This window comes from Mastomys coucha, unplaced genomic scaffold (genome assembly GCF_008632895.1).
Source record: "Mastomys coucha isolate ucsf_1 unplaced genomic scaffold, UCSF_Mcou_1 pScaffold1, whole genome shotgun sequence".
Classification (NCBI taxonomy): Eukaryota; Metazoa; Chordata; class Mammalia; order Rodentia; family Muridae; genus Mastomys; species Mastomys coucha.
This window is the reverse complement of record NW_022196891.1, coordinates 37,852,493-37,864,099: the sequence shown is the minus strand read 5'-3', so window position 1 is coordinate 37,864,099 and position 11,607 is coordinate 37,852,493. Positions and strand designations below refer to the sequence as shown.

At 33.6% G+C, this 11,607-nt stretch overlaps 1 protein-coding gene across 3 annotated transcripts in view; it reads right to left on the bottom strand.

Annotated features, from left to right (window-relative positions):
* Positions 1–1,564: 1,564 nt before the first annotated feature.
* The window catches only part of Kcnt2 (potassium sodium-activated channel subfamily T member 2), a 353,683-nt gene continuing 343,640 nt past the window's right edge, over positions 1,565–11,607 (bottom strand). For all 3 annotated transcript variants that reach the window (XM_031384276.1, XM_031384279.1, XM_031384283.1), the window contains one exon: positions 1,565–3,996. In XM_031384276.1, the coding sequence (XP_031240136.1) occupies positions 3,885–3,996 (112 nt within the window). In that variant the 3' untranslated portion in view covers positions 1,565–3,884. The remainder of the gene's footprint in view (positions 3,997–11,607) is intronic.

Sequence of the window (11,607 nt, the reverse complement as noted above, 5' to 3'; positions counted from 1 at the left end):
CTAAGTATAATAAATTAATCTCTTTTAATCTAAAGGGTTTTATCCCCTAACCTCCCTTCATTGTGATGGTCAAGAAATCTCTCAGGACCATGGGAAAATGCTTGTGGGGAAGAATTAACTCTTAAGGGGACCCTGGAGTAATAACAGCTTGGTTAGCAAAGAGAAGATGAAAACTGTGAAGTACTAAATAAGCAGTATCCACAGCTTCAGGGTCAAGATGAAGGTTTTCGGGGGAAACCCTTCAGACTAGTACCAGGTTCACTTGAAGGCAGCATTGTAGGATCTCATACAAAAGAAAGCAGTCACAACTTGGCTATAGTAGGTGTACTCACTAGAATTCTGATCCAAGGTCCCAGGGAAAGTTTTTCTGGAGCATACTTCATCTGCAACACTTTTTCTAAGACCCACCTTACTGTGACAGCTTCTTTGAGCCAGTGTACACCAACCACTGCATATTACAGAATCTCTTGTCTTATGTATAATGTACACAATCTCACAAAAGCAAAAGCTTCCTGAGCAATCTGGATCCCCGACGTCACTTTGCTTCAGGAGCCAGTCCTTAGAGAGGACGGAACTTGCTTTTCCAGGGACTGTCTCTGTCCATTAAGTTTCTCCCATGATTAGGATTATGGGAGACAAAATAAAATCTCAGGGTTCTCAATGGTCCACTTTCCCATGGTTCTGTTCTCTACTTGTATCCTCAAGGCTAAATATGTGTTCTCATCAAATATATCCCAGGGTTCATCCAGATATCGCAGCAACAGAAACAGGGACAATGGTGTCTACTATTTGCCTGAAAGAAAAGACCATTTGTGGTCTCCAACTCCCCTCTGCTTGGGAGCGACTTGGAAGCTGGGGCTGGACACCCGCTGTGTGGAACACTGACTGCTGGTCCTTAGATCAAAGACTGAGCAGGTCTTATGTTTATGTTAAAAGTTTGCTGGATCTTCCTTTCAAGATCCTCCCCCAGTCTTGTGTTAATGGATTTTCTCGTGTTTATGTTAGATGGGCAGGTTTCAATTTCCTCTGGGTCTGGTTCCTAAGAGTAACTATAAATACTGAGTGAATTACAGTAAAGCTCTCTCTTGTCACATCTACCTGGAGTCCATGTCCTTCCTTACTAACTGTTTGCCTTCTCAAGTACTCAATTATCTCCAGTCCAAGAAGCACCCACCGGAGCTAACAACCATTCAATATTTAAAACCATTTTAATTTTCACTTAGGTGGTGATTTTTTCTGAATTTTATATTTGAACATAATGGGAACTGACAAACTGTTTTGTGAAATATGTTTTTATTTTGACACTTAACTGTTTTCTCTCCACACCTTCTTTATAATTTCCTTCCTACTGTATACCTCTTTTCTCTCTCTACTCCTCATTTCCCTTGTTTTCCTGCATTATTTATCCACAGGCTGCAGTGTTAAAAAGTAATTTGTCTCTCAAATGAATAACTTTCACATTTACTTGGGGTTTGAGATATAAAAGTGACAAAATACTTTTACAAATTCAAAACAGAATTTGTGCAAAGTTCTGCTATTAAAAAAAAAACAAGGAATTTTCATCATCATCAGAAATAATTTTATTATTTATTTATTTTTAAATCAATTCAATGAAACTGGTAGCAAAATGGTACATAGACAATAAACCAAACCAATTCCCAAAAGACTACCAGCACAATTACTTCATGTTTTATCTTCATGTCCAAAGTGTAATAATTTTAAAAAGGCAACAATTTGTTGAATGTCATTAATAAACATCCTTTGTTCTTCAAATAACTGGAAAGACTATAAACTCTCCTTGTTATAGCAAGCAATATGAATTCTGTCAAATATTAAATTTGGACTAATATTCATAATCAAAAATAATTATTTTAAAACATATGAAACAAAAGTTTTAGTTTTATAGGAAATATAATCATATCCTAGCTTAAAATCCCAGTCTTAGCAACTGTCATAATGCAAAAATACTAAATTTCAGAGGTCACTGGGAAATAGAAGACTTTGAAAATCTGACATTTATTCCTAAAAGAACTTTAATGGAATAAAAAAGTGTCAATCTAAAGAAATATACTACTTGACTACTGATATCAATATATATTCAATATTTTTACCTATTGAATACATTAATTCAGTTCTGCTTTCAATCTTAACATCATGTGGTGTGTTTTTCAAATGTATTTCACATACAATCATGACTTTTAAGGTATGCTCCCACTCTCAGTTTTAAGCAACTTGTTCCTACCACCTTTTTCTGACGACTGGAAAGCAACTCTCTGTTTTGAGGGAACTCTTCATGCTTTTCTTTTCCTAATTATGGGTAATGATAACTACTGCTAATAAAAATTATAGTATATATTCTCAGGTCAAATTGTAAGATTGCCTGAAGATTTGATTTTACATTTTATCTTTCTATTTTTCTCTATAATTATTGGAAGGATATTAGGACTCATTTTTAAATAATTTATTCTCTTTTTCTATGATCTGTTTCATTATGAAAAAAAGGAAAAAATATTCTATTTCCTACATGAACTATTTTAGGTTGCATTGTAACTCCATGTCAACTTTATGAATAAAGAAATAGATAAAAATCAGAATTTTAGTTTTTTTTAAAGTACCAATATATTTTCAATGAGAACATTCTATGTGATTTGGTAAACTGTGTATGTATTTTATTCTCTTGTGAGTTTTAGTATATTTATGAAGTCAATAAAATAGGGAATAAAGCTAAAAGTATTAGTGTTCCAATAGTCAGGTCATATTAAATATATCTGTCAAAGTCTGAATAACTCATATTACAATTCAAATATAATAAATATCTATGGTAATGATGTTTTTCCTTACAATGCTAAGTAAAGATACATTTCATTAATTTTACATTAAATCAGACTTTGATTATATTTAATATCAAAGACATTTTGAGAATGTTTAAGCTTGTAAAATGTCTTTGTGGTCCATAAGACATATAAATATTCTTCTTTCAACTTTAAATCATTTTCCTAGTGAATTTTATTATATCGCTAAATGAAAAATATTAAAGCCAACAGTAATAGAAATCATCACTGCTCATCTGATATATACAAGTAATATTCCAATTCTCACATTCAAATAAGTTGTAAAGATATGTATTGTTTTCTCTATGTTAGGCATTATTTTTTAGGAGAACAAAAATATTTTCTATTAAGTACACTCTTCTTAGCATAAAATGTGCATTTGATGTAAAGTTACCAAAAAAGCTCAGGTGCTTAATATTCCTTTGTGTTTGAGTTTCTTCTGTAAAGTTAATCATGCTATGGATACCTCAGATTCTAAAATAAATACAATAATATGGAAAGACAGACATGACACTGAAGATCTATTCTGAAGCAAACTATGATGTCTACGCAGAAGTCAGCCATGTAAGTTAGTGGTTAATCTCTACAGAGTGATAAGCATTCTTAATGGGCTCAATTCTAGAAACAGTAATTTAAACAATATAGTGACATATTTAATTATAAAAGGAAATTATCAGTCTTCTGTGTTCTTGTGATGAACTTAATATAGGTGGATTTTTAAATTTTTATACAGTCTTACTAATGTTTTAAAATTGACTGCCAATACTTGTGATTATTCTTAAGCAACTAAATATCAGATTTTAACGTCTGCATTTTGTATTCATTTTGAGAATTTCCTCTAATGAATTTAAATATTAACAAGGAAAATGTCAACAAATATCACATTAAGTTTCAAAATGATCTGTACTTCTAAGAGAATAGATTTTATTTTTAAATAGAAGTAACATGAGAAATTGAATACATTCCAGTCAGGCTCTTAGGACTATCTGCAACATTTTAATGATTTTAAGCAAGATATCTGTAAGGAATATAATGTCTCTTATTTTCTCTTCATCAGAGTTGAGTTTCCTCCCGAGAATCTTGAACAGCGGCATTACAGATGCTGTTTTTCCTACTGGGTTCACTGTTTGGAAGGTAGGACAGTGGATCTGGTCGGATCAAATATCTACAAAGGAAAACAAAGCAAGATGCTGCATTAGTAACTCAAGGCAACTTTAACTCAAAGTGTGACTATATGCTCTATCTGTAGGTTATATAAAATAATATTGTGTGGGGCAAGTGGAATGCTGCCACCAAACAGAAGAACTAGTATGGTGAAGCAGATTAAAAAAAGAAGAAGAAAAGAAAGAGAGAGAGAGAGAGAGAGAGAGAGAGAGAGAGAGAGAGAGAGAGAGAGAGAGAGAGAGAGAGAAAGAAGTAGAAAATCTCATAACTAAGAACAGTAGACATTTAAATATCCTCCCTACAAGGTTACAGTCCTGGAGCACGTGACCATGACACCCCACTAAGAGAGCCGTGACAACTGGCCACGTAGCGTAGAAGCCCAGAGTTCTCCATGCTAATGAGGTATTTGGATAGACTCCAAGTGTCTAGTCAATGAGCGTTCCTTCCTGGGCATCCCTTCCTGGGAAAGGGTTCACCCTGAATAAGTCATATGCATAATCGTAGACTATGAATGAACCTTTTGGAGAAGCAAAGGCTGTCTCCTTCATCAAAGACCACGATAGGAGTGATGAATTTGCTATACTGAGCTGCACCTAAGTATTCCGCAGGAGACCCCTCCACACTCTTGACACTTACCCTGCCATTTATCACCCAGAGAAACACGAGCTAGGACTCCTATCTTAGGCTGTATTTCATCTCCCCTGAGCAGTGTGTAAGAGTCCCAAGAGCCCGGAACCCCATCAGCAAGGCGGTGTCCTACTCCCCAGTGTTGAGGCAAAATGCAGGCCTACATTATTGTATAAGTAAATGAAAGAAAGACTCACTGTAATTAACCTGAAATGATTAGATGACAGGTGTTTATGAATCATTCTTTCCAATTATGATGTTTCAATTGGTCAAAGCTCCATAATTGACTTATCCTTTCTGCTTGCTAGCAAGCTGCTTTCTACCAAGATCTATATCATACCCACAAGTAGATCAATGATTATTTTTATTATTAACACAATTAAGTGCTTGTGGAAGGTGATCTGAAAATCCCTTTAATTTAAATTTTTGAATATGGTTACAGCAAACACTATGCCAAAATAACATTTTAGGTACATGGATAACTGTACATCTAATATTTAAGAAAATAATATTCAAATATAAAAGTTCATTTGTATTTCTTTACTATTGTTTGTTTTCTGGTTTGTTGATGTTGATTGGTTTCATTTTCTAGTCATAACTGTTGTTATACTCTCTAAGTAGGCCAGTGTGGCTGCAAAATTATGGGGCTATTCCTGTCTCTTCCTGCAACTGCTGCGGTTACATGTAAGCGCTACCACTACCATGAGATTCTTTGAAAATCATTCTCAATAATTTCTATGAATAAATAAGAAAATGTTCATTGGGCAAACTCAAATGTTTCATTAATATTCAGATTTATTCAAGGAAAAGGATCTTCATCCTGTAGAATCATGTGTGGCATCATTACATGTCAGCAGTTCATAACATAAGAATAAATTAATAGATAATAAATAAAACTAAGTAAGCAAGTAAATAGATAAAGAATGGAACAAATGTAAAGTAGAAAGGGGGATTCTAAATATCCCTGAAGCAGAAAAGAACAGGGTAATACCTTATTAAAGGACTTTGGTTGAAGTTTGTTTTTATGAATAGGCATGAGAAAACAGAAACACAAAGCCCACTCCAAACTTAAATAGAGGATGGCAGGCACTGAGCAAGAGCTGGAGAGATGGCTCAGCAGGTAAGAGCACTGACTGCTCTTCCAAAGGTCCTGAGTTCAAATCCCAGCAACCACATGGTGGCTCACAACTGCCTGTAATGAGATCTGATGCCCTCCTCTGGGGTGTCTGAAGACAGCTACAGAGTACTTACATATAATAAATAAATAAATCTTTGAAAAAAAAAGAGCTGTTTTTTGGTCTATTTAAAAAGGTAGTTTGGCTAGACGGCTGGTTAGACCAGAAAGTAGTGGTAGTTGAAGTTCGAAAGACAGGCAGCCAAGAGATAATTAAAGCTTTTTAATAACGGCTTTTGAGAACAGTAATTCCAGGTGAAAATGCAGGCAGAATTTCATATTACTATAGCAATTTTAGAAGGAAGTACAAAAAGGAATCAAGAACAAATTTAGGAATGAATACCTAACAATGATTGTGCTTTCCTTTTTACAACCTAGAGGGAAAATATTCATGCAGTACAGCACTTCATAAGTATGATGAATTAGACATCTGAAAGCAGCTCCATCCAGTCCCTTCAATCAAATAAAAGTGGAAATTACTGTCCTTGTATCTACTAATGGGATTTCACTATCTACACACACTGCTTCCTAATTACGTGAAATTTCAATAGCACTGTAAATCGTCTAAGAAAACTAATAATACACATTAAATCTTTTAATGACATTTCATCTAGTGATTTATTGTTTCAGAATCAAATTAATGTTGCTCTCTGATTTGGAATGAACTTCTAAAAGTAAATTTTTAGGAAAAAAAATACAAAAAGCAAAGTATAATCCATTATCCACAACTCCATTGATGTTATGACAAACTCTGCACTCTACATTTTTATCAGTATAAACTGGTTTGAGAAAGAATGTTCCTTCAGTTCTCTTTTGATCTGCTGCTAGTCATGGTAAGTTTGACAATGTGCAATAGTTTGAGTTCAGATAAGTCTTCTGTTATTGCCACAATTACAGTCACTGCAATAATTTGAAAACCATATTTTCCTGGCACTTAAATTGGTATTTTTGATTAAAGTAAAAAAAGACTATTATTAATGATTTTATGACCTGAAAATACAACAATAGACACTTTAGAATGTCATTCTCAGTCTTATTGTGTAACTGGGTCCTATTTGATTGTATGAAACATTTCCTATAGTTTTTTTCACCTTAAGTTACCAAGACCTTGCATTATTCATATTTCTTCTCTAACTCCTATATCTATTTTCTTGTTTTTACAGCTTTCTTTCTTGCTACCAGGAAAAGTAGTGCTTTACAGTGCTTATTGTTATTTCTGTGAATTCAGTATTAATTTTATAAAATCTTTTCAGCATAATCTTCCCATTTTTAAAATACTTTTTAAAGATTTATTTATTTGTGTATATGAGTATTCTATTGACATGTATGCCTGCAAGACAAAAGAAGGAATCAGCTACCATGGGGTTTCTGAGACCTCTGGATGAACAGCCAGTACTCTTAACATGTAATTTTTAACTTGCACTCCCACACATAATATTATCAACATTCTATCAACACAACTACCCAAAGCCTCTCTATACCTTAAAGTCTACTCATAATATCTAACTCTTCCTTAGTACCTTTCCTACTCTTTCGCTTCCTTTTGGTATCAACATTAACATTCAATAAGAAACCTGAGGAGCTGGTGAGATGGCTCAGCGGTTGAGAGCACTGACTACTCTTCCAAAGGTCCTGAGTTCAAATTCCAGCAACCACATGGTGGCTCACAATCATCTGTAATGAGATCTGATACCCTTTTCTGGTGTGTCTGAAGACAGCTACAGTATACTTAGATTTGATAATAAATAAATCTCTAAAATAAAAAAGAAACCTGAGCATTCACCTCAAATATATAAATATGTAAAAAATATGAATATGTATTTCTATTTTTAAAAACTGTAATATAAATATATATTATCATATTGATCATAAATATAACTTAAAAATAGAAGTTTTGATATTTTCACTTTTTACTTTAACATATTTTTTATATACCCCCCTCATTCTGGATACTATTACTCCAATGGTTTTATTTTATGTCTTTAACCTTTCCCTCAAGAGCAAGGTGTTTTATTTTCATGTCCCCACAATACATATAATGTTGCTTCAGTTCTAAAATTCCTTATAAAAACTTTTCATAATACTCTAGTATGGCAAAGTATTGAAATTATAATGTGATATATAATAACCACTTAGTAGTAAAAAGTTGTTATAAATATGCAAGAAAGATATTTAAAAGTAAAAAAAAAAAGACTATTAGAAGAACAGAAAATTTCTCATAAACATGTCTGGTTTGTTGCATGCCAGTAACTAAATGTTCTAGTTATCAGCTGTTTCATAGATCATTTGAAGTAATATATATATATATATATATATATGTGTGTGTGTGTGTGTGTGTGTGTGTTTATATATATATGTTTGGAAAACATGATCTTGAGAGGTCCCAGAGGTCCCAGAAACCCCATGGTAGCTGATTCCTTCTTTTGTCTTGCAGGCATACATGTCAATAGAATACTCATATACACAAATAAATAAATCTTTAAAAAGTATTTTAAAAATGGGAAGATTATGCTGAAAAGATTTTATAAAATTAATACTGAATTCACAGAAATAACAATAAGCACTGTAAAGCACTACTTTTCCTGGTAGCAAGAAAGAAAGCTGTAAAAACAAGATCATGCTTTCCAAACATATATATATATATATATATATATATATATATATATATGTTTATATATATATGATGGAAAAACCTGATCATAAAGTCAAGAGATTAACAATAACAATTTTGAATATACTGATAAAATTACATGATTGTTCTTGTAGGCTTGATGTAGTATGGCATACACATAGAACGAGCCTACCTAAGGAAATCAATAGAAAAATCAGTTATTATTATTTAGAAAAAAATAGTATTCAAGTTAAGATATGAGGTAGATTGGAGACTTCCTAAAAATTGTTTTTTTTAAATGAGATTAAGTAAAGAAGTTGTACAAATATGGATGAGATGTAAGAGTTGCTAAATTTTGTTATAGTAATATATAACAGGAAGCCTTAAAGTTGGAGCCAGGTACAATGTCAAGTTCTTCCACAATGTTCTGTCCTTTATAAATTCAACACCAGCAAATGTAATTTTTGCCTATAAAGATTCTACTAGCATAAACTCATGCTCACCAGATTACAAAAATGTCCTGTTTTACTACAATACAAAACTTTGTATCTGATTATGTTAGGTATAATTGGGGAATTATTTCCAACTTTGAGGTAGAGACAAATGATATTGTTTTTAATATACGTTTCTAGTAACTTCTTTTATTTTTGGAAAATGTCTCTTATTTTACCCTAAAATTAAATACAACCCCACCATTTGACAAACATTTAATTTTTCTCTCCACACACATCTCTGTATAGAACAGGTTATAATTAAGGCTTTAGCATTACTTATACTAAATATTTTTATCCACTTCAGTGACAGCTCACCTAATAATGCAATTTTGAACAAATTCTGAAAAATCTGGAAACATCACAATGCTTACACCTTACTTAGCAAACTATACTTTCCAGTTTATAGTAAGGATGTGACACAGCATGGTACTTGCATATAGACAAGCAAATGTATTTTCAAATGACTAAATTTTCAGCAGAGGATTATGAGCTTGAAGAAAAGAAAGAAAACATTTCCTTAAAAATGAATGGTTCTGTGCAAACTGAACAAAACCATACAATTGTATCCTATATTTTTTAACCATACACAAAAATAAACTAAAGACTGTTAAAGAATATTAATGTAAATCTAACTATACAACTAGCAGCAGAATACAGACAAAGCACATTAAGATACTATTGATATTTGAAATAAATTTTCAATGTCTTTTGGGAACATCTTTGTTGTCTATCATAACTAGATAATAGTCTATTACATATTTTGCTTCAAGACACCAATCACAGAATACCACATGCTACAATACGAGCCTACCAGGCTAGTTGTACATCTGGTACAAAAATGGCATGAAAATTATACTAACTAATCACTTTTTCATTTCATTTGTGGCCTTCTCCAGAGGAGGGGTTTCATGGCTGGTATTGTAAGGCTGGTTAAATTCTATGAGATTGTGTGCATTCGATAGGAATCAAATGGTAGAATTCCACTAAATGATCATGTTACAAAATTGACTTCTAAATATTTATGTCTATATCTACATATTTTCGTTGCTATTGACCATGATTAGAAAATATCCTGTTTTAGCAGGCAGAAATCAATGGAGTGATGTCACACTCCAGAGATCCCACCAATAGATGAAGAACTATTGGAAGTTCATGAATGCTGAGAAATGCAGAGCCACTTATCTTTAAAGATGCTATCACTAGTAGACTGTACATGCATAAGTGAATGGTCCTCTAACCACATGCATATACTCAGCACTAGTTGGACTCAGTCATCTAAAGCTATGTGTAATAATATAAGGAGGACAAAAAGGTAGGTGGGATATGGTTTTGATGGTTTACAAAAAGAGATGGAGGTTGGTGGTAGGAAGGATTTAATCACTATTCATTGTATATGTGTATGACATTTCAACAACTACAGAAAATACTTAAAAATTCATAAATGGACATAATAAAAATATAACATGTTTATTAGGACACTATTACATTAACTATTAGAGAGATAATCTTGTACAACTAATTCATTAAATAGTTTATACTCAAAATGCTAAAAGAAATACACAGCAAATTTACTGCCAAGTATATCTTTAAAAACAGTGAAAACATGCATCCACAAAAATGTCATAATATTATATCCCAAGAAACAGAAACTACATCCAAAAAACAGAAACAAATGTTAAAACAACAATGATGGAAAAATAAAATGTGGTCTATTTGCACTGAATATTATTTGAAAATAAAGACGGTGACACTGCTATATGATTAAATCTTTATTATATTTTGTCAATATGATACCATTGGCTTTAAACTTTGTGAATAAAATAAAGCTTTTTTTTTTTTTTTGTGGCTTGAATAGGTTTGGTCCCCATAGACTCATGCCTTTGAATTCTTGTCCCACAAGAAATGACACTATTAGGAGGTGTGTCCTTATTGGAATAGATGTGGCCTTGTTAGATGAACTGCATTACTGTCAGGTGGGCTAGGCTCAAGCTTCTTTCATTGTGAAATAGATCCTCTGGCTTGTTTCCTCTGGAAGCCAGTCTTTTTCTGGTGCCTTTGCATCTACATACACATACATCTACATACTCTACATACTCTACATCTACATCTCATACTCTCAGCTTCTCCAGCACTGTGCCTGGCTGTAGGCTGCTTTGCTTCCCACCGTGATGATCTGGGACTAAACCTTTGAAACTGGAAGCCAGCTCTAGTTAAATGTTTAACTTTACATAAGTTGCCTGGGCCAAGTGTCTCTTAATAGCAAAGAAACCCTAACTAAGACACATGTAAAAAAGAATGTAGACCAATAAGTAAAGAAATCTTCGTGCCTCCATCTGTGCCCAGGAGTTGGGGTTGTTCTGCAGCTCTCTGAGCATGGGTCCTGCTAGAGGAGAGCTGGTCTCCAGGGAGTGTTCTGATTCCCGGACTCAGAGATCGCAGTTTTCTCTTTGGTGACTGTCTAACGCAGGTCAAGCTAGGATCGCACAGGGTGCAGTAGCAGTGGAGCTGCTGGGACAGGGTCCTTACAGCCTCCATCTGCACACAGGGCACACAGGAGCTGGGCCATACCACAGTTCTCTGTGTACTGGTCCTGCCTGGGCAGAGCTGGTCTCCAGGGAGTGCTGACACAAGTTACAGGCCCATAGTAGGAACAAGTTCAAGCCAGAGACAGCAAGATTAAATAACCCCAGAGATAACCAGATGGTG